Source organism: Argentina silus (genome assembly GCF_951799395.1).
Source record: "Argentina silus genome assembly, chromosome: 4".
Classification (NCBI taxonomy): domain Eukaryota; kingdom Metazoa; phylum Chordata; class Actinopteri; order Argentiniformes; family Argentinidae; genus Argentina; species Argentina silus.
In genome coordinates this window covers 11,105,845-11,129,931 of record NC_139658.1, presented here as the reverse complement: position 1 = coordinate 11,129,931, position 24,087 = coordinate 11,105,845, and the positions used below count along the sequence as shown (strand labels likewise).

At 43.9% G+C, this 24,087-nt stretch overlaps 1 protein-coding gene and 1 long non-coding RNA gene across 2 annotated transcripts; both read right to left on the bottom strand.

Moving 5' to 3' along the window:
* Positions 1-1,106: 1,106 nt before the first annotated feature.
* Positions 1,107-21,257, bottom strand: pparda (peroxisome proliferator-activated receptor delta a). Its single transcript, XM_083667991.1, has 8 exons — positions 20,921-21,257; positions 14,217-14,671; positions 8,652-8,803; positions 8,383-8,521; positions 7,895-8,106; positions 6,570-6,776; positions 5,976-6,219; positions 1,107-4,229 (listed from the first exon to the last, which is right to left on the bottom strand). The coding sequence occupies exons 2-8, from the start codon at positions 14,605-14,607 to the stop codon at positions 3,982-3,984; spliced, it is 1,593 nt and encodes a 530-aa protein (XP_083524117.1). The 5' UTR covers positions 14,608-14,671; positions 20,921-21,257; the 3' UTR covers positions 1,107-3,981.
* A 1,384-nt stretch (positions 21,258-22,641) lies between these two features.
* LOC310803760 lies at positions 22,642-24,016 on the bottom strand. Its single transcript, XR_014554188.1, has 2 exons — positions 23,591-24,016; positions 22,642-23,379 (listed from the first exon to the last, which is right to left on the bottom strand). It is a non-coding gene; the product is annotated as an uncharacterized lncRNA (long non-coding RNA).
* Between the last annotated feature and the right edge of the window lie 71 nt (positions 24,017-24,087).

The window sequence follows — 24,087 nt, the reverse complement described above, 5'->3', positions numbered from 1 at the left end:
CTACATTGTTATATGAATAGCCTGGGAATTCAGACTTCCTAAGTCCAAACTTTACAAACAAAAGTCCTCATAGAAGGTCTGACATGCAGGTACAGAGAAATAATACAATAAGATAATAATGCAATAAGAGATATTCCTGAATGCTCACGGTCCTCTTTAGCCAGGGTGTTATGTTTATTACACGACAAAGTAGATATCAGTGCATGGAAAATACATAACTATCCCCATGGGCAATACTCAAGAAAAACAAAGACAATGGGGATTGAAAAGAGACTTATGAACACATAAGCCACGACCCCTGCCAATCCCCTGTCTGTAACTAGGAGCAGGTTAGCTAACCTTTAAACACTCACATTCCTATTCTCATCCAAACACAGTGGGGAGCTTATGCACTGTTCCAAACACACATTGTGCTTGGGGTTCCCGGGGAGAAGTTAAGGAAGCCTGATACTAGACTACCGGTACAGCCATAGCCCCCTCGGTGGGCTCCGAACCTGAGCCCTGCCTGGGCAAAACAATGGTTGTAGGGGTCATTGAGGTCTCCTGGGTGTCATTGTTCAGACACATCTGCAGAACGCATTCATCTGGTTTCATTCTCTGGGTTCACATGCAGTTCACACACACACCGCAAGCCTTGACAAAGGAAACGCTGTCACAGGAAGGAAGGTAGGGGCCCACCAAGCTGTCCAACACCTGATACACACACACACGCACACACACACACACATCCCGTTTTGGATGATTGATTTTTCTCTCACTCTCATACATACACACGTCATAACAAACACACAATCCCAACTCTCTCACATACTCCTTATAGAACTTGGGGACTACTTTAAATGATGCATGAGGACAAATGATGTCAAGGATCACTAACTATGTAATATGGTCCACCATGCCTTTACTCTGCTGCTCTACGGGCCAAATAGTTGGTTTAAGAAAAATATGTATTGTGCTGTTCTGGTGTACAAATATCATTTCACATATGAGATTAAATACAATATAATATAATACATTAGCATTAATATAATACAAAACCTAATTGAAATCAAGACCAACAAATGAAATAGAGACATTCATACGAGGACAGCGGAAGGCATTAAAAGTATTACCCAATGTATTTTATTCAACCATTTGTAGGAAATTCTATACAGAAGGTAGAAACCCCATCCTGTTCATTTGACAGTCAAAACCATGGTTTTATACAGAGGTTCAATTCAAGGAGATGCACTGTATTGCCGTGGTCTACCATATAAAACTTCAAACTGTTGCTCGTTTTTGTGCTCATTCATTTGTATGCAAAATTATTCTATAAGTCAACTGTTGAGACTCAAATAAAACATAACTTCTTTTTACTTTGAAACATTGTGTAGTAGTAATACTTTTCTGAGATTCAATTGTAACTTATATTATTCAGTAACTGAAAGTACTGTAACAAAAAGAAAGGTTTCAGTTTATATTCATTTATACCCTCATAAATTAGGTAACAGTGCTGCAAGTTTCATGGGAATTTAGTGGGGGCGCCAGAGTCATTTGGCTGAGTGAGGTCAGAGAAAAAAGCATGGCCATTGAAGAATAATATAGCACCAAACTGTCTCTCTGAAAAGTTTATAACACAGAAATGAGTCTATAAACTAGTTATATCTCCAACTGGTCCAAATCAACAGAGATATCCAGGGGCACCAGATAAAAAGAAGAAAAAGAGAGAGCGAGGAGCAAAGAGAGTAAATAACCATCCAAAGAAAGGTTGTCACACAAAAAGAGAAATATAAGCAAAAAGGGAGAAATGACCATCACATGTTCATTGACTCTTAACAAGAGGGTGGTTGAACATCACTTAATTACTGTATCTATGTTGCAAATGGAACATTTTGAGAATGTTTCTGGTGTCTGCATCTGATTTGTCAGTTGTGCTTTCATAGAGCCAGTAGTGGTCTTTGAAGTTATTTTTGGAAGGATATCTGTGTAACAGTTTGGCAACCTCTAATGTCAACTTTGCAGGCAGGGAGTCACACACAATTGTCCTCCTGCTCTTGTGCTCAAATGCAAACTCCATCTCATCAGCACATTTATAATTTCATGATATAGAAAATAATCAAAATATAAACACATATTGATTTGCATATAATTATTGACATGTTTACCATGTAGGAAGTGCAGTCTCATCAGTGGCCATGATTGGTTGACCTAAAAAATGGGGATAACCTATTCCTTGCATGGCAAATTACATTGGTCCCCCTGCATCCCAAAATTCCTCTAACATTCAAATAGTTTGAACAGAGCTATAGATACATTAAATATGATTCAAAACAATGCTCTCCCTTAGCTCTCCTGGTGCTTAAATGAGAGGAGGGAAGGGTCGAAGGAGGGATCCATATGATTCATTTAGGAAGTATTAAAAATCTGTTCGTAGCTATAAGTTGTGAGGGAGCGATCGTTGGCCAAATCCATAGCACCACATTCAGAGGAGAATGTGGGGAAGTTTTGACAAAGTACTGTTAGAGTTTGGCTTGTGTGCGGTTTCCAGAATATTGTCTGGCTGAAAATAAAATAAAATACAAAGAATAATACTTCAATTATACACAATTTAAGTAAATCTTGAGTAAACATTTGAAATAAAATCAGGCAATGAAACATCATACATGTACACAAGACCCTGTGATCAGGAACATCTTTCACAGTATTAGAACTCAGAATCCCATGGTTTTAGACCCAACAGTTATACACAAAAGACAAAAAATAAAAGGTTTGAGGTTAGGAAGTTGTAAGAATCTATAATTTGTCCATTGAGAAGTTAGATTGAGACTTGAGGTTAACCCTGATGCTTCCTGGTCAGTTAGGAAGAGGGTAGAACGTGAGTGCCTCTGGGGTAAAATAGAATCATATGAAGGCATCTGAATCTCACAAGTGCTCCTTAAAATCCCACACCTAGGGGTTGCGACTGCAGATTTTGTTCCCCTAAGAATTTGCACCAAGCAGGCTCTGATCCTTGTGGATTTGTTAACGGCAGGACTTTGGGTTGTCAATCAAACCCAAAACCGTTTCCTGATTGGCTGGGGTTTGAGGGCTGGGGTAGGAATGGGGGTTGCACTTGCAGTCAATGTGACCACATGAGGAGAAAGTAGCTGTGGAGATTATGGAGGGGGGGGTAGTTTATGCTTGTGGTAATAGGGCCTTAGTTTGGGGGACTGAACATGGGACACCCTAGGTATGGCTATGGGCTTTCTGCTTGTACAGGAAAGCTCACCTTGGATAGATACCAGCACCCTGCATCTGCAGGACATCCCCCCCAATCTGCCACCTTTACACCTCTCAGAAGTCTCTTTACTACGACAATCTAGAAGAAAGTCTGGTAATATTAACCCTTCGATGCAGGGTTTAGAATGGGTTGACCGTTGTATAAAAACTTCCCGTAGGGAGAGAGACTACAAAAAAATCTGTTGTATAAAAATAGCAACGCTGATTATCCGTTGAAAAAATAGAGGGAAGAAAAAAAGAAGAGTCTGGGTTCTGTGGCCCTGAGGTGAACCGAGTGGGTATTCTCCGGGAATACCATGGTACTGCACCTTTACCACTCTCAGAATAGGACACCAAGAAGCTTTTCAACTGCATCAGTCCTGTTCTACAACAGTTTAAAGCCTGGGTTACAACTGTGTCTGTTCCATGTTGACACAGCTCCAAGTCTGCTCAGGACACCCACTTGTGTAAAATGCAAATCTTTGTATGGTAGGGGTGTATGCTGTTATGTTGCCTGATTCCAAATCGACCCCTAGTCTCTACCCATACGCACTACATCTGAGAGGATGGGATAGGTGTAAAAGCCACCATACCCTCAATCGATTTGGAATTGGGCATATAAAACACCAACCCACACACTCACTACAACACACATCAGTGTGTGGTGGATGTATGTTATTCTGCCCCAGCAGTCACACCGTCTCTCTCCATCTCTGGTACCCAGCTGGTTGACACATAACTTAGTCAGTACATGTCCTTATAGATCTCCTGCAGCAGCGGGTGCAGCGAGGTCTCAGACTCGGTCTTCTTGATCTTCTGGACCAGCTGGGCGTTCTCGGTGACCAGCTGCCGCAGGTCGGCCATCTTCTGCAGCAGCTTGGGGAAGAGGTACATGGAGTCTGTGTGGTTGGCCTGCAGGTGCTGGTCCAGGGCCTGGAGGATGCTGTCCTGGATCTCCTCCACCTGCTTGATGTTCATCAGCCCCGGACGGTCTGGAGGGAAAGGCGGGGGGAGGGGAGAGGAAGAGAAAAGGGGGTATGTTAGTATCAATTCAAAGGAGAGTGATGGGTGCCAAATGTGCACAGACTCTGAACATCTATTACAGATCCTGATTAACGTATCCTTGCTTGGTCAAGTGGAAGCAGTTAACTTTTTGTCCGAAATATTCACTAACACATGCCATCCATTCGTTACCTAGCTAGTGTGGTGGAAGTCTAGGATTTACATCTCTGTACTTTAGCTCTTCGGAGGTAAGAATCAAGAAACAAGTCCTGAGTAGCCACAATATCTGAGTCCGGTATTTATTGCTTGCAAACAAGAGACAAGAGCGTAACAGCAGCCCAGCGTAGAACCGGGGGTCCGTTCAGCACAAGTCTGAAGAGACAATGATCAGGTTTGTCTTTTATACAGTTTGAACATAATAGTAGGCACCGCCACGGCTACTGGCTGATGGGCTTGTGTTTACGTGAGAAAGGGCGGGAGAGAATGAACAATGGGGAGGCTTTCTTACTGATTAATCGCCGTTCAACATTTCACACCTATCAGCAGGATGCGCCTGTCCCCCCATTATTGCTCTCTCTCACCACTCTCTCAGACATCACCGCTGTTCATATGGTAAATCTTACAGTGCTTCTCGGAACAATGGCTATAGAACTTTAGAGGTGTGGCAAGAGAAAATGTAATCACAGTAGTTACACAAGTTGTATCAGTCATATGAAAGTGTATAACCTGAAAATAGTTCTATGAATGTATTTTCCATAACAATCCCTCCTTTTAACATTTAATTCCTTGAATGTTAACAACACTTCAGCCTACATATCATATTTCACTGGACGGAGGTTCTCATATCCTCCTCATCAAATAAGTTAAACCCGGGAAAGGGACCCAGGTTAGAAAGGTCATCCCCTGTCTCCTTTCGTTCGAGTACCATGTTAGTTGTCATCATGTGGGTGGCCGCCCTCCTTGTACATGCCTTGCAAACCACCGACATCACCATACAACAGGTCATCAAGAAAGCGATAATTGCACATATGGTAACCAGCAACTTAGCTATAGCGGCCCCCCATGGCCCGAGCACTTAACCCATCGAGGTGAAAAGATCAAAGTCATGGGTTTGGTGGAGCATCTCTATACCTCTGTGTGTTCCCTCTACCAAATCCTTTACCGGGCTAGTGGCATCTGTGATGTATGTACAACATTCGGTACCAATAATGTGACAGACCCCCCCTTGGGAAACCAAAATCATGTCCAGAGCCATTCTGTTTTGCAGGGCCGTCGTTCTAGTCTCATCTAGTTCCTTTGCTACTGCCGAAATAGCCACTGTGGTAAGATTCATGTGTTTCTCTAGCACCTGGGAGAGTGCTTCGATTTCTGCCTGGGATGAGTATGTACCATAACTAGGGACTAGGACACTCAGAAATCTTTGGCCAAAAGAAAGTGCTCTCTTGTGTATGTACGAAGGGCGATACAGTGTTGCCATTTCCCTGTCATCTGCACGCCTGATTAAGGGCATCAAATATGCCAAATAGCAAGTTCCACCTGCATTCTTTGGTACACAACTGTAAGCTTTTGAACCACACTAGCTACTGAGCAGGCCTACTGTTGGCTCACAAACAAGCTAGGTACTGAATAAGCCTACTGTTAACTAGCCACGTAACTGCTAGCTAAAAGCTGAAATACCTGCATGACAGTACAGTACGAGTGCAGTACTTGAATACCAGAACACTGCTAACCCATACCTCCACAGAGGATGATGGCAGCTACAAACAGGGCCAGGTCACTGTCGTCCAGCTCTAGGGCATTGAACTTGACGGCAAACTCAAACTTAGGCTCCATGATCTCACTGAAGGGCCGGCGCAAGCTGCGCAAGAACTCCCGGGTCACGAAGCCCAGCCCGTTGGCCACCAGCAGCCCGTCCTTGTTCATGAGAGAGGGCAGCATGGCGAAGATGGCCTCATGCACACCGTACTTCAGCAGCGTCACCTGGTGGCGGGAGGGGAAACAGAGGGTGCAGGGGTGGTGGAAAAGGAGAAAAAAAATAAGTTAGTTACTTCAAAAATGCGTCCTTACTTCCTGTTCACAAAAGGATACAAGCATGTTGAAAGATATACAATAGAATACAAACTGTTATGTGGTAAATGTGTGAAAATTGTAACACTCAGGGTTTAATTTACAAATGTGCCAAAAACATACTGTTGAGTGAAAGCCTTGAGAGCTAACTGTAGTTCTCAGGTCTCAAACAAGATTAACTGACCAAACAACCTTCACTACACAATCACACGAAATAAGGCCCGTAACTCAAATTTGACAACACTGCCTCATTTCTGCTGTACCTGGTCATTGAGGAAGAGGTCCACGAAGCCTGGGATGCTCTTTGCAAACTCTGTGAGCTCGCGGACTGTCTCCACCGTGGTGCACTGGCAGCGGTAGAAAACGTGCACGCCAATCTCCTTGTGGGGCGGCGTCCCGTTGATCAGCTGGTTCCACACCAGCCCGTTCTCAGCCTGCCATAGAGAGTCCATGTCGTGGATCACAAAGGGCTGCAGGGAGGGGGGAAGGCAGTGGTAGGGAGAGAGAGAGAGAAAGAGTGTTATCTAGTCCTTAAGAAGAACTTTCGGTGGATAACAGACAATTCAGTTAGTGCTGTAAGAAATGCTCTAAGTAATGCTGAACCTACAGTGCTGAAATGACAATTTTAGGTATAAATCTAATGCAAATATGTTAAATCACTGCCACCAAATGTTACAGGCTTGGCTAGCCATGGCCTGCATGCAATATAGTATGAAATAAGTAGGTGGACAGCCTGGACCTAGTTCTACCAATACCAGTCAGACCACACACAGACAAACAAACAGGAAAATATACTGTTATTATGCCGAGCCAACAGCCTAGCCACCCTTTCTTCACTGTGGTATGAAATGAGCAGGTGCACTGGGAGAGTGACACTGACATTTGGCCTATTCCTCCGCCATCTCAGTCTCAGACACAACACTGATAAAGCCTCAGGGTTTATTTCCCACATGTTTGCAGGCAGCCGTTATGATGCAAGGGAACCAACACCAGCCCCTCACTCAAACACAAGGAAGTGTGAGCAGAGGTGACGTTTCAGTACCGCTGTTCTCATGGACTTCCTAACACAAGTACTCTTGCACTGAAATAACACAATTAAGGGGGCTATAATACATAATCACTATTTGGGAAGCCTTGGGCACTTGGTTGGAAGTCAGAACAGTATTTTATTGTTCATTGTGAAATGGAAATGTGTTTTTTGCAGTCTTATCCCAAGCCCCCTGGACACCATACATACAGGCTAGAGCTTGTGTTGGTATCATATCATGGTACAGTGTGAAGCGCTGTAATGTACAGTACATCTCACCAACACAGCAAGTGCTGTGCGATGTTGATGTCACATTCCTTTGTATGGATAAGATTGTGTGTGCTGGGCAAGAACATATTCAGTCATCATATCATAGGAGGAGGACGATGATGACCAGGCATGTCTTGATATCATGTCATGTTTTCATTGATAAAGGTTATACATATTGCCCTGTTTGTACTGTATCATATGTCTAACTAAACACGACACATTTGTATATGTTTACACATATACAAATGGCATCAGTATAGCATAATATATTAGTGTTTTAAATGGGCCTACAATTGGTACTGGGCTGGTGGTCGTCTTGCCGGTGAGGATGCTGCGGGCCTTTTTCTTGGTCATGTTGAGGTTCTTCAGGTAGGCATTGTTGACACGCTTGGCCAGAGATTTGAGGTCTGAGCCACCGGGGTTCGTGACGTCCGTCTCCCCCGCCAGGAGACCAGCCACCAACTTCCTCTTCTCCGCCTCCGGCATGCGCCCGTACCGGATCGCTGGAGAAACCGAGGAAAATGAAACACATTTCACATTTGCCCATAAGGGACAAGTATTTGTATGGGATGTTGTGTCACCCCTTGTGAAGGCAGCTACAGTATGTGATCATCCGTAAGAAAATAAATGTATAGTGTTGTGTACAGTGTTAGCCTCATTAGATTTATTCTCACTTGACCATTCTTGCTCTAATCAACCCAAACTCAACAATTCTTTGCACTGTCAATTAAATTACTTGGAGTCAGATTATTCTTATTGTGATTGTGTGCATATCTCACCATCATGGGACATGCCCAGCAGCAGGCACTTCTGGAAGCGGCAGTACTGGCACTTGTTCCTGCTCTTTTTCATGATCTTACAGCTGCGCTCACAGCGTTCGTACTCCAGCTTCATACGGATGGTCCGCCGAAAAAAACCCTGGAGAAAGAGAGACCAGACAGAGGAGGAGGGGGAAGAAAGTCAGTAGAAAGAAATGCATAGTATATGCATGTATCGGGAGTGGACTGCATATTGTATTCTATTGATGATTCCTGTCCTGGCTCCTCACCTTGCAGCCTTCGCAGGCATGTACACCGTAGTGGAATCCTGAGGCCTTGTCCCCGCAGATCCGGCACTCCACGTTGATCCCGGCACCCGTCCCGTCGTCCTTACCCAGGTGGAGCTGGTCCGACAGGGACGGAGAAGACGTTTGGGACAAGTCTGGGAAGAGACATAGAGGAGGCGCCACTGTCAACACCAACAGTCATCACTAGACATGAAACTGTAGACCAAACTGTGTCCAAGACTAAAGATATGGCCTTGACTTAAGAAGGCAAACACAGAGCTCCAATCTGACTTTGGTCAACAAGCAGGAGCTGGCCGCTACAAGTACCTGGGAACTCACTGGGAACTCACAGCTTTGAGGAAAACACTGATGCCATTTGTAAAACGAAAAAAAAAAAAATCTTTCTGAGAAAGATTAACTATTTTAATGTTAGCAGTACTATGATGACCATGTTTTATAGAATCTGTTTTAGATTTTTTCTATGGTAGCCTGGTATGGCAATTTAAATGTTTGACAAAAAAAACTGGTTGGTTAGGATTGCAGACAGTTACCTGAGAAATGTAAGAGACAACTCGTGAGGGAGGCCAATTCTATCCTTGACTGTCCTGAATGTCCGTTATTTATAGATAGAGGGCTCCTCCCCTCAGGTTGTCGTTTCAGACTTCCAAGGTTTAAATGCAATAGAACTAGAACTCTTTTCTATCATATGACATCAAACTGTTAAATATGTAGTGAAGCTTACATATAAGCTTACTTATTATTCGCATGACAACTGCACATCAGCACAAGTTGCTGCATTATCTGCCATATCATGACGACTGTGACATAATGTGATATATTCCCAGGCTTTTTATTGTGTGGAAATTGTTGTGTGGCTGTTATTGCTGTTGTTTTTTTTTCTTACCCTGACTGAACTACAAATTTCCCCCTGCGGACAATAAAGATATTGATTGACTGATGCTTGAGCCCATCACATTACAGTCATCACTTTTTTTTTGTACACATTTAATTTCTTTAATGTACAACTTGCACAGTGAAGTCGCTCTAGTCCTGAAAAAAAGAAACAAAGAATTGGCAATATTCAGGACTGATATCATACATAGGAATGGTAGCCTTCAATTGATGTAGCCTTCACCACAATTAGGCCCAAAGCAGTAGTGGCAGTGGGTTTGAATTTGTAATGGTTACCATCATGTTTGCACACAATGTCAAAAAAGACGATTACATCCTAGTTAGAATGCAAATTGGAGGACATTACTGTCATGGAACATTCTGTCCCAACATGGAACATACAGTACAGTACAGTACATATGTACAGCAGGTTGCTATCGTGTATCTATGGCATGACTGGGCTGTCTGATGTTCTGACGCTTCCTACCAGACTGCAATGTGACCGGTGTGTGTGACCTGTGAGTGTGTGCAAAGGAAAGAGGCTCCCTAATGACGCCTGTGCAATATGAACTGAACATGTACGTATGTGTGAGCATTGCAAGCACGTGCAAGTGTCATGTCTGTGTAGCGCAGAATCGCAGAAAGCAGCTCGGGAATCTTTTCGGCACTGGTGAGTTCCAGCCTGCTACCTCCCTTGGGTGTGCTCCTAGCTCCTGCCTGCCAAAGGGCTCTCCCGGAGCCCTTGAGGTATGCTAAGAATGCTAGAGGTTGGAGACCCCATAGACTAACAACAGCTGGGAGGGACAATCCGATTTCATAATTTAGAACCCCATGTTTTGTTCTATCCATGCTGTTTTTATGGGGAAATATAGAAATACAGATATCTATGGGGGCCCCCAAAAGCCCATAGAAACAGAAGGGGTACAGGAGGAGGGGAATGCAGATTTACAGCAACATTCTGTATAGGAAGTCAAGTTGAACCAACCAAGACCTAGAGTAACATGTAACCACGCCAGAATTACCCTGAATTTCTCCATTCTGGGGAGTTTTTGGCTTGGCCTTCTTTTTGGGGGTCTATGGGTTCTGTGTTAGATAATATTGTTTGTATTGTATTTATTGTTTATAATTGTTTTTAGTATTGTTCTTGTTGTGAAGCACTTTGCAACCTTTTCTATATAAAAAGCTATATACAAATACATTTGATTGACTGATTGAACGATTGAATCAGAATCATGCCGGTGCCATTCTGATAAATCCATTCCATACATCCTGACCCTGAGGCCGAGCAGCGCTAGTCACTACATCGCTAGGCTATGGTGAAAGCGTGGGAAATCCAGCACTACTGGGCAGCAGAGAGCCACAGAGACAGACAGGGGGTTCTGGGTTCGTCTGTGTGGGCGGGGAGGCCATGGCGGCAGAGGAATTCATCACGAGGAGAACTCTCCACACAGAGAGACCAGCTGAGGTTCTCCTCCATGGGAGGTTTCTGCTAATCTTTACAGAGTGTTCTTCAGATCTATAGCTTGGCCAAATGGAATGTTATAGGGTTCCATGTTGGCTCTAAGGAATGAAGAGTTACATTTGTATGCAAACTGGAATGATTTCTACTGGAATGAAATTCTGTTTGGCTCTGCTGTGGATGCTTGTTCATTCAATATTTGACATGTCAATTCAAATGTTGTGAAATGTCGGACTCTTCCTTAATTCTGCTTTTAAGTCTTGAACATAAACACAATGATTGCCTGCTTCGTGTACTTCCTTAGGGTCCACCAAACAATAGCCTACATTGCCTAATCTGTGCAAAGTCACATGCAAGAGAGACCCTGTAAGCAGTTCGAGTGTGGTTTTATATGGTCAATGTTTCATCATTAGTGTGGGCTGAGCAGTGCACCTCCACCTAGCTCTGCAGACCACTTCCAAGAGAAGTTTAGTCATTAACAGACTATAATGAAAAGCACAGCTGACAGAACCCTGCATGATGCTTTTGGAGAGGAAACACTTGATGCTACTAGCCGGAGGAGAATGTGTTTACCTCAAGCCCAAGTACTGTACGTAATACGATGATAGGTGAGAATATAAATGGGCAAAAGTGCACTGTAGCCTTGTGTGTGTAACGAAGCCTGACCCATTCTCGGTGTTTACGGAAAAAAAACCTTTGCCGAAAGACCTTAACTCCCCTGACCTCTATGTGAGACCACAGCCTAGCTTATCAACATGCACACTTGTTTGAAGAGGAGCCATGCTCGTCCACCTGCCAAAGCAAATACACAGCACTTTTCTGACCAGAGTGGAAACTTGGTTGGCAGCGCAAGGAGAGAAGGAGGCCAAACTTGACAGGTCTGAGGGAAAAAAGGAACGGACCCTCTAAGAGGATATTATAGTACTATAAAGGTAATATTACACAGCACACAAGGTATCCTCTTCCGTTACTTCAACAAGGCGAGGCCCCCCACCTAAACAATTAGTTTCAATTGATTTCAGTTCAGTTGGTTCCAGAATGTTCAAAATGAACCATTTGACCAGACGATGCCTCGGGGGCCTCTAATTCCAGCCTAAATCTCATGGAGGAAACAGTGAGAGCTGTGTCCTCGACAGCGCCTGTGGTTGGTCTGATTGCTCTCAGGGAGAGCAGTGCAACACCATCAGAGTCCTTTGAGAGAACACAGTGAAGGGATCCATTTAATGTGAGTCAGTCAGTGTGCTTCTGGGTCTCTGAGTGGAAGTGGAGATAACTATCGCTAGGCCGGCGAGCTGCTAAACAAACATAAACAGTGCTCCCTATCAAAGGGTGTCTGTATCTGGAGGAAAAGTCAATGGAGGGGCTCTCTCAAGGACACAAGGCTCTCCATTGTTTACCATGTGTTGAGGGCTACAAATGAAGTTACCTACAGCTAATTTGTTTGTAATATTGAAATTGTGAAGTATTTCAAAGGTGTACTGAGATTTTTTCAATGCACGTAAATGAGAAACCAGATGTAACAGAGGCAACCAATTTCTGTACAACTTTGTGACATTAAAAATAGCTCAAGCCTTGTATGTGTGGAGTAGTCTCGTTCCCAGACACTTCCGCCCGATTGTGCGAAAGGTCTGGTGGACCAAAGCGTTAAACTTGGCGTTCATTAAACCCGTCGAAAGACCATCGAAAATGGATGGCGCATAGCCATTGGCTTAATCTATCAACCAATCATCTTCGACAACACCTTCCCCCTAACCCCCCCCAGGGGGAATGTTTTTGCTGCCCGAGTTCTGTCTCCATTTGGAGTCACGCCACGCAGTAGTGTCAATCATTTAAATTAAATGATGACAAATACTTTACTCAGTAAGGTCACTCCCACAGAATTATATGGCTACTCCCACTAAGGCCAACTTTGAGTGGTTGATATTCCAGGCTTGTCTGCACTGTGTGCAATAGCCTGGGGACGAGGTTATGTGTGGAGCGATTGTTGCCTAATATTTATAAGGCCTCCTGTGAGGATTTCACTGTTCATTATCATGTCATAGTAAAGTTGAATCTTTCTCAACACAATGACCACGCTGAAAAGTTCATTGTTGTAATGCATAAATTAGATAAAGCACTCAGGCCTGATTTAAAAAGTGTTTGTTTTGCATCTTACCTTGGAGGTCAAGCATAAGAGAATAGTTCAGATCAGAAAACAGTTCCAAATCAGAACAAGTTCCAGATCAGAACACTGAGTTCCATACACTTACAATGAGTCCAGATCAGAACAATGAGTTCAAGATCAGAAAAGTCAGTTCCAGATTAAAACACCGCCTTCAAGGTTAGAACACCAAGCTCCAGATCAGAGCACTTCCTTCCAGATCAGAACAGGATTATCTCATGATGTCATTAATGAGGTGTCACTGGGTTCTGTCTAAAGGTAAACATCAAAGGGACTATAGTGGGTATAGACACTGGGAAGTGAAAGGTGATACTGTGTATGTGCGTCCGTGTCATATGCTTGGTAGGTCTTGTCATAAATTGTTAGTGGTTAATCTACTCAAACATAGGGCCCCAATTTGATTCAGCAAATAGTGCTGAACAGAGCAGAAAATACCTTACAACTCAGAATACCTGACAGCATGATTTATATTGTAACTTGATTTTAACAATGGTTTTGAGAAAACTGTTTAATCAGAGTAAACAGTCAGTTTCATTATGTCTATTAGAAATATTAAGGTAAAGATAGTCGACTTCTCCCCAATTTTACCAATTTGTTTGTACATGCAAATTGGGGCCTATAGAACAAATGGTGAGGCACAGTTCACTCGTCATCTTGAATCATTATAAAGTTATCATGTTCTGTAATGTCCACGGTGGTGATTTTATATGGTTGGTTACCTAGCCTAAACAGATAAGAGCTTCGCCCTTGCTCTATATAGCCTGGTCGAAGGAAGTAGAAGTTGCTACTAACCACTGGTACAAGGCCAGGGCCTGTATTCACAAAGCGTCTAAGAGGAGGAGTGCTGATCTAGAATCAGGCTCCCACCTGTCCATAATCGTATTCATTATTATCTAAAAGGCAACACTGACCCAAGATCAGCACTCAGATATGTTTTCAGCACCCAACTGGCTAAGATTAGGACTGAAGGGTTGGGGAATCTGATCCTGGATCTGTGGTTGAGGGACACCTTCTACCTCAGTTTGTCTTCCCTAGAAGCAAGGTGCTAGTGTCTCACCTGTGCAGCTGCTAGAGGGGGCGGGGCTGTCTGTGTTGGAGGTACTGTGGCTGTTACTCCCCTTCTCCTGCTGTTCCTCCTCTGGCTGCAGTGCCTCCTCCTCCCCGTCTTGCGATTCCATGTCCCAGGAGCCTGACCCCTCCCCCTCGGGGGACACCTCCCCCCTCCCCTCTTTCTCCTCCTCCAGCGGAGTTTTTTTTTCTTTCAACTCCTCCAGGGATGACTCTTGCAGCCCCCCCTCTCCATCCAACTTGCTGGCAGGGGAGGCACTCCGGTTCTGACGGACCCCCACGGTTCTACCCAGCCCTCCGGCACGCCGCTGTCTCTGCTTCTGCCGCCGATGGTCCTGGCTTTGGACCGATGGCAAGATGGCGGCCCGGGTGCCCTCCATGGCGCTGCGTCGCTTCTCCAGCCCCTCCTCAGCCGCCCTCAATCATTGCACCCACATCGCCGCCCTGTTGGTTGAGAGAGGAAAAAGCAAGTGAGTAGACCCATTACATAAAGCAGGGGTTTCAACCCAAGTCCTAAATGACCAATCAGCAAGCATTCCAACTCATCTTATCCAATCAGCTCCTTTTACAGACTCAAGTAACCAACACAATCTAAGTGCATGGCAGCGTAAGACATCCAGTCAGATCCATCAAATACACCCTCTTGCTGAAACAACACATAGGGACGATGAAAGGCCTCCATGTACTGGTGTAACAGGCACGTCTCTCCTGGAAACACTTGAAATAACAGAGAATTTGACCTGGTCTCATTCAACAGTCCCAATGCAGCTGAGCAAGCTTCGCCCACGGCACCACCTCCTCTTAGACAGGCAGGAGAGAGACAGAGACGTCCGCCCCCACAGACCTGCTACACATGGGGCAGGTTAGAGGTCTCGGATGCATGCCTGCAGTTAGCATGCTACAGATGAGAGCCAGCTGTTGCCCACTAAATCACTGTAATTGATCTCTCTAATCACTAACAGAGAGAAGAGGGCCTTACAGACTAACCCCTAAGCAGTTTAGTTGCTCAAAGTTGAAACGTCTGATAAGCAGAACACACAGACACAATGTACTAACTTTGGAGGCTGTGTGTACGTGTGTGTGAGAGAGAGAGAGGAGAAGGAAAGGAAGGGTACAGAGGTGCTCACAGACACACACACACACTCATGTACAAATATGAGCGTGTGCGCACACACACACGGACACACGGCGAGCCTCCAGGCATCAGCACATGCAAGGCAGGCAGGGCTGGTGTTTTTGTACAGGCACCTGTTGTTGGGAGAGAGAGAGAGCCCACGGTCTGGGTGTCTGTTGCTGTCTAAGCTGAAGACGCTGTGCCTCTGGTTAGCTCTCCTCAGTAGATCGGCTAGCACCACTGACCTTTCCCCACATTCCCCACTTCCTGTGGTACAGCCCTGCACTTTCCCCCACTGGCCTTGGGGGCTGTTTGTGTGTGTGTGTGGGTGGGTGGGGGGAGACAAGAGGACGACTTGTAAACACTGAATAGGGTTCAAAGGAAGACAGGCTAATAGCAATCATTTGGTGGGGAGAACACTGAACTCATCCGCCTCCTGTGCTTTTGAAAGAGGAGGGAGGGCAAAAAAAACAAAAAGCAAAAACTGAAATTACTTTCTGATTGATCATGTGACCCCGCAAATGGACCCCTTTTGTTCATGCATCTATATCTGGACGGCCAGAACAGTGTCTGTTGATACCCGTTTGTCTGCCTAGCCTAATTCATTAGCAGAGGCCACAAAGCATAAAGGAGTCAATTAATCCAGTCTGCATTCAAAAAGGTTACCTCAACAAATCTCAATTTCCGGGATTTTTCCCCAATATGCCTACATAACAGTGACATGCTCAAAAAGGGCCAATTTTATGACCAACCAATGACGTCAGCTGGACGAGAACAACTGGCCGGACCCCGTTACTGGGGATCATAATGCTAAAGTTCTGAATCTTTCCCAACAATCTCCAGCTTTGCGGTGATTAAGACAAAACCAAAGAATGCATTCATTTCCCAGTGTTGAATAAGAGCAGATTAGGTAGGAATGAGAGTTGGCTGCCTGGACGAGGCTAATCTATGGGGTTGGATTTAAAGAGCCAAACGTCCAGGAGAGGGAGAGCTGAGGGAAGGATACTGTATGCCATTTAGATGACACTTTTATTAACAAGGATTTACAGCACAGTGAGTGCACACATTGTTGGTATATATAGTGCCGCACATTGCTCATTGCACATTGCATATATAACCGCACATTGCTCTACCAACTGAGCCACAGAGGACTATTACTTTAGAATGGATCATTTCCCTTTCCTTGTCTCTTTACCTTGGCCTGTACTAAAGAGCACTCTGCATAATGAAAGGTAATGAGAGTGGGACCACTGCATGTGAGACAAGAAAGCCAATCCAGATTGAAGGACAGGAGTCAGTGGACCTAGTTCAACTGTCCTATTTAATACATCCTTCCTTCCTCCCTTCCAGGAGGCAATCACTGATCTGTAAGTAATTATAAGTTTCCACCCCGCCGCTTTCCCCAATCGAACTCTTTCAGATCTATGATTACATCCAATGGGGAAAGGATGCATTTTTAAAGAGTTTGAGCAAACAGGGCTGTTAATGAACTGTCTTTGTGTGGTTGTCTCGAAGTCTCAACTGCACGAACATGTCCACTCATATCCATCATCTTCTATTCTGAGATAGACTTGATGAACTCCTGCCCCTCCCTGTGTGTTCATCAAAGCCCATTGAAAAGGGGCGACCTTTCACCTCTGACCCACATCAGTGATAAACACACATTGTTCAAAACCCAGAGGGAATCTTTCTAAACCGCAGGGCATCCATTGAACTCATTCATTAGGTCGTCAACAAAACATCAAGAACTATGGTGAAAACAGAATCCAGTCCACTTTTGTTCACTATTGTTTCTTAAACCATGAAAAACATACAGTAGGCCTAATGTAGACCTAACTCATGCACCAGGCTATGCCAAAACACCTGTGGCTATACCACAATACAGCCTAGTCAAACTATATTAAAACCAAAGGCCTTGGAACACAGACAGACCATAGTCCTGACATTTCACCCTTAGAACACACACACACACACTCTCACACACATAATACATGATCTGTGAACAAACCACAATGACGTGTGGAACTTGGCCAGTAGCTTCTTTTGAAAAACATGTTCTGTATGTCTCCTGTTGCATAATGAGTCAACATCAGACGCGCGCTGCAGAAAAAGACTGTCCTTTCACACAGTCTCTCTCAGTCATGACTCAGACTGCCCAGGTGTGAAACCATAGCCACGTCTTCACCGCTTAGTCTAGTACTCATGTGGTGCCACTGCACTGCTATTGTTCAGTCCACACTGTCATATGGACATAGGAGATTACCAATGACCAGGAGTTTTTTCTAGGCCATGTGGTAGGCCACGAGCTTCCCACTGCTGTCATGACTGCAGAGTCATTACCAATCTTCCGCCGTCTCTTCAGGCTACATCTTAACGGTCCCTCCTAAAGACCTCTTCACCCCCACTACCCCACTGTACAAGTTTTTCTCCTGTTAATATTTTTTTTTTTTTTTTTTTTTTTTTTTTTAAAACAAATCCTTCTTCTAGCATTGTGACTTCATCTTATGATGACTGATGGATAGATGATTCACTTACTTAAACAAATGTATTTGTTGTAAGTCGCTTTGGATAAAGGCGTCTGCTAAATGCCATAAATGTAAATGTGACCTGGCTGTCGAGGAAAAACTCCTGGCCCTACTGGTTAACAATAGTTTTACGTGGACAGGTGGGCACCCCATCAATGATGAGGCCTAATCAAATACCACAAGGTTGTAGGTCTGGCCTAGGAGAAAATGACAAAGCCAAAAGGGTTGAATGGAGAATCGTTGACGATAGAAGCTAGGTATTTATTGTGTACTCCTCCTAAAACTGATCTCCAATCCTTATGAGGGAAATATCACGCCTGCATTGTGTAATAGTGTTAAGCACTGAGCAAACATATTTCCGGTGTTCCTATACAACGACCCACGCAATGCTCCCTTATGACACCTACCGCTAATTGGATGAATATGGTCCTCAGAATGAGCTAGCCGTCTTCGTTAGACCAGCTCTTAGTCACTTTCCTGGAACAATTCCCACCTCAAGGACCACCAAACAAATGTAGCTAGCTTACTCGGACGACCACTAAACCCATAATTAGTTAAGTGAGACAATTAAGCATCTAATTGGATGCTGACCCATTTTCTGCGGAGAGTGCTATTCACATACCCCTTAAACCCTGTATACTGACTTAACACACTGATGCTAGACAATGAAGGAAATAATCTGACCGGTGCACAATTGTCAAATAACTGAAACAAAACACGATGTCTGATTTGCCTTATTATTCATAAGATATCACATCTTCTATTTGACCTTTATCTAAACCAAGCACTGAGATAGAGAATCTTTTCATTGGAAGACCAGGATTTGAGAGTATTAAAGCACCAAACTGTTCAACCCTGAACTTGGTATTGGGGTCAATGCCTACCCATGGAATGATGCCCTTGCCTACCTCTGTTACCCCCCACTTACACAAACGTATATAGAGAGGATCAGAGTTTCCTATGGGGTGTTTGCAGTTTGCTTTAAAGCACACAGGGAAAGACTGAACGTTTGGAGTTCAGATAGAGCTGAGGCGCTGAGGAGAGCAGGGCTGTTGTTGTTTCGCTGGGTTGCTAAATCTAGGTCTACCTCCCAGTGAGTCTAACCCGATCCCCTTCAATCATACGTGTGTGTACGTGTGTGTGTGTGTGTGTGTGTGAGAGAGAGTGTGTGTGTGAAAGTGTGAGTGCACATAACAGCACAGTACACCACCAAAAGAGCTGAGAGAGAGCGAGAGAGCGAGAGAGAGAGAGAGAGAGAGAGAGAGAGACAGACAGAACGAGAGAGAAAAAAGAAAGTGATGTCAACCTCTCCGAGAGCCAGCTAGTGTGAGTGAGCTGGATACAAGGAAGGAAGGAAACTCTCTACCAGACAGTGTTACCCATGCCCTAAAAAGCAGCAGGGGGTGGTGGTGGTGGGACGACGACGACGACGAAGACAAAAGAAAGAGATAGAGATAGAGAGATAGAGTGTGGGAGATTAGGGTGTAAGAGATGGAGAGTGAAGGCTAGTAGACCATAGGGGGTACAGCGTACACTGAGGGAAATAAGGAATAAGACTATATGAAACACAGATGGAGAAAGGGAAAATAAAAACAAATGAAATAGGGAAAAGAGATGAGAAGAGACAGGCTTGCTGATGATAACAGCATGAATGATCTGTGTTCTCAATGCCCTTCGTCCCAGTGAGGACTGCCGCTGTTCTGGTATCTACTGAGAACACTGAGAACACAAACACTACTTGGCTACAGCCATTACACAACTCTTTCCACTAGACAAACAAACAACCTGGCTAACTGAAAACCACAACAGCTAGACAGAGAGTTCATCAGGGCCAAGGGTGCAGACTGCTCAGTAAGACAGTTTCATTTTCGGTTGTGAAGGACCGTGGGAGCATGTATGAGTTTGTAATTTAGCTGTACAGTAGGTCCCCTCCAAAGCAGTTGCTGTGACTATATTCCACCTATATGCAAAGACAGCATATTCGTCATCCTGCAGAGGGAACACATAGGCCACCAGTGGAATCTCTCACCCTACTGAATTTAGATAAGAAACTGAGCAAACAGTAAGCCTACTTGATGGAGCTGTAAATTTAGATTGGGAAGATGTGTGGAAAAATATTACATGGGACTTAACACTACCTAACCATAATGGTCTGTCTGGACTAGTACTAGCCTAGCTACATTTAATTGATCAATCAAACATTGTTCAGTGTGGAAAACCAAGTTGATGAAATTAATTTACGGTGGTTTATTACACTGCACTGTCCCCTTTACTGTCCATGAGGGTTATCGTCTTAAAATACATCCTCTTTGGCTATATCATATATTCCTCGGCCGGGTCACAAATATTCTGTCAATGAATGCACCAGACACAGACAGCAGAGGATGGAAACTGCTCAGGACTGACTGACACTTGGTGATGACTGACACAGACAGTCCAAGATTTAAATTGGCTGGCTAACTGGCTGGCAGAGCTTTTGGCGAAGAAGAAAAAAAAACAGCAATACGTTCGCGGCTTCAAAGCATATACTTACAGCCTACTCATGCAGCTAGTTACTGGTGTCTGAATGAACAGACTGCAGCTACTAAATGGAAGTTATCTGGAGTGGAGGGTTTTAGCTGGCTGGTTTATCAGCTAACTAATTAGCCTGCTGCTAGCCATCTGGTTCTAATCCCTCACGTGACGCTTCGTCTATCCACAACAACAATAACAACAACAGCAGCAACAAAACAAACAACGAAATGTCTTTGTTCATGTGAGATCTCCCATTATGTCAAACAGTTCATACAGATCCAGAATGAAAAACGCTCAGCTACTTTTCAATAGCAAGCTAAGCGCTTGTTGCTAAACTGGCCAACGCTAGCTAGCTCGCTCGCTTCATGCTGGTTCCCTCCGGCCCAAAACCCAGCAAAATTCCGATGTCTGCTGCTGTGCTGCTCTCTTGTCGAACTGTCTGTGTGAGAACAGAGAGGCTGAGATTTGGGATAGCAATTGTTCCTAAAATGATGGCTTGAGATTGCTGGTTTACATATGGTGACATTTATTTCGTCTTACCGTTGCGCGTAAAACAATTGATCCGATGGTTGGGGAGCTAAATCAGTCCGATTTGTTTTCGCCGGCGATGTGTCTCTTCTTGTTATTTCTGCAAAGACAGCAGCATCACCACCACAGCTACTTTTTCTTTTTTTTCCAGATCCCAGGTCTTCCTGATGAACTCGAAGTGGGACTTATTTGTAAAGTGTAACTTCTATCATTTATTTCGTTCGTTCTTTGGATGTCCTGATGGCTTAATGATCCGTGCTGATCACAGCGAAATTTAGCAATGATTGTTATTCCCAAAGTTTTTTCCTGACAGTCTACAAGAGCTCCGCTCCACGATCTGTCACACGTTCTGTTTGACATCACCCGATGAGCACGCACGGCGTAGCGTGGCGTGTCATCAGCGCCTGATAGTACGTCCACTGTACTGATTTTACGGTGCTGTTTTTCTGAATGAAAAGACAAATAACAATATGGGCAAAGTTCACTTAGCTCACTATCACTAAACATTTACTTAAACTTTTGCATAATGCGTTGCATAAGCATGTGTTTATTTTTAAATCCAGTCTTATCCAGTGTGCAACAAAATGTAAAAGTTTCAGACAGTTCCAACTACGCCTACATGTAATGTACACTCCCGTGTGTTTTAAAAATAATAATAATAATAATATTTGGTTATTTCTGAAACGTGAAACATTATACGCACACTAGCCTGTGTGGAATACAGATCAGTGCAACGCAACCCACCAACTTGCCACCAATATTTCTGAAACTGTAGGCTATTGACAATGACCTTAGCTCTGTAAAAATAAATCTATCCGAATCTGAGTCAACTCTTCATGAGAGCATTCTATTCCAATGGGAACACTGCAACACTTTTCTATTGTCATTTGTTACCATTAAACGAAATTACCACTAGATGTCTCTCTTGACCAACCTTTCTGTAGAGGTTTAGCGCAAGACCAGGAGGAAAGGCAGACACTGCAGGTATGTCAGCATTTTAACTACACTGCTATTTAACTACACTGCTATTAAGGTGCTAATTAGTAATCAAGTACATATGAGCAATATATTACTCGACAGTTTGCAATCCTATTGTTTTCATATATTCTTATATACAGTGTTGTGTTGTGTTATTATTACCCACAATTATTGCAACTAACAGTATGCACAGAAAGGTGAATTTTAACTGCAGATGAATAGACAGTCTAACTCTTCAGTTGGCTTGTTTTCCATGCAGCTTTTACCATTCTCCTAGATGAGTGAGGATGTCATGTCTGGAATAGGGTCACATTGATTGGGTGCATTTCAATTATCTCAGTAACAGGCTTCCTCTCAGTACTTGTTTACCCTTCATCTACACTGAGAGAAGAACTGAACAGGTGAAAGTAAATTACATGAACCAATAAACAGCTTTTGCCTTTCCTGTGTTTTTAACTTACAGATGAAGGAGAGGTGATGAGGTGGTGGTTGATGACATTAACAAGAGGCATATTTACCTGCTTATAGACTAGGGACAGCAAAGTGTAGGATGTAGCTTAATAATAGCATAATGAATAAAAAACTGGAAGTCCCGACCACAAAGGATGTGATGTCATTATCTTTCTCATAGATTTTTTCCATTTCAAATTCTTGACACCAGTAGCAGGAAAAAAATAAGAAATGTGAGCTGCCTTTTGACAGTTCTGTCCCTCTACTAACATGGAACTTCAAAACACGAACAATTGACATATAGAGAGTATCAATACAACGGCGGTTTATTCATTCAGATACAGAATTGTTCATTTACAGAGGTAAAATAATAGACGTTATTATTCATTTTTAGGTCTGTTCCCCTATGAAAGCACCAAGGCAATTATACCGTGCTATATGTCTAAACATATAAGACAGAAAGACAAAAAGAAAAAAGGTAAGACAACAAGGTAAAACATTGTTCTATAAAAAAGTACAATTGTATTACTTTTTAAATACAGGTCACTACATTTGCTAAACAATATTACAATCAGATCAGTGCTTCTCCTTGTCTATCCAAATCATGGTCTGATAGTACAATGTATGTGTGTGTGTGCGTGTGTGTGCGTGTGTGTGTGTGTGCGTGCGTGTGTGTCTGTGTGTGTGTGTGTGTGTGCGTGTGTGTGTGCGTGCGTGTGTGTCTGTGTGCGTGTGTGTGTGTGCGTGTGTGTCTGTGTGTGCGTGTGTGTGTGTGTGCGTGCGTGTGTGTCTGTGTGTTATCCATATTCATTGGTTTGATAATTATGGGTCTCAGGCACAGTCCATGTCCCCATTGGACGCCTGAGACAGTCGCCTCTCCTCTCTCTCACTATCGGCCACACTTTCCTCACTCTTCTTGTCCTCCATCTTCTCCCTCTCCCTCTGCTTCTCGTTCCGCTGATTATACAGGCACAGGGCAGGGTCTCGCAGAGATGGGACACGGACGGCGGGAAGGCCAGAGCTTCCAATGGAGAGTCTTTTCTCTAGGAGAATGGATAAAGGAAGAGAGAGAGAGAGAGAGAGAGACAGAGGATAGGACAGGATAGGACAGGAGGTGAGGATTTTAAAGTTTCTTCAATGTCTTCATTCTTCAATCGCTTACACCTGATAACTGGGTTTGATTCAATTGCGATTCAATTCAATTTGTAGATTTAAAAAGTGAGGAGAAAAACAATAACATGTTTTGCTTCTCACCTCCTGGTCCAATAGGATGCATCAGTCTGGTCATCTGGACATTCCAGTGCTTGACGCTGGTGCTGGCCAGACGTAGCTTCCTCTGGGCAACCTGAGGAGAAACCACAGAGAATCAGAGGGGGGAGCAGAGGGCAGGAGTGGTATGGGCTGGGGAGTCAGGGGGTTCTACTGGTTTAGACTCAATGAACTGGAGATACTTGCCTTTATTTCGTGCTTTATGGAGTAAATGAGCTATGACCTTCCAGTAACATCAGTCCTGAACACTTACATGAACCTTTCAACCAAAAGCCCAAAGCCTAAAAACATGTATGTACTTTTAACACCCACACATGCATTATATGCGTGGTTAAACTAACCACACTTATGTGAACTTGGCCTAAAAGCTGAGGACCTGCTTTAGCCCCCACAACTCATGGCTAGGACTGAGACCACTTTTGAACTGCAGACACAACACATTTTGAAGTGGAGACAAAAACAACCTTGGTTTGATAAAGGCT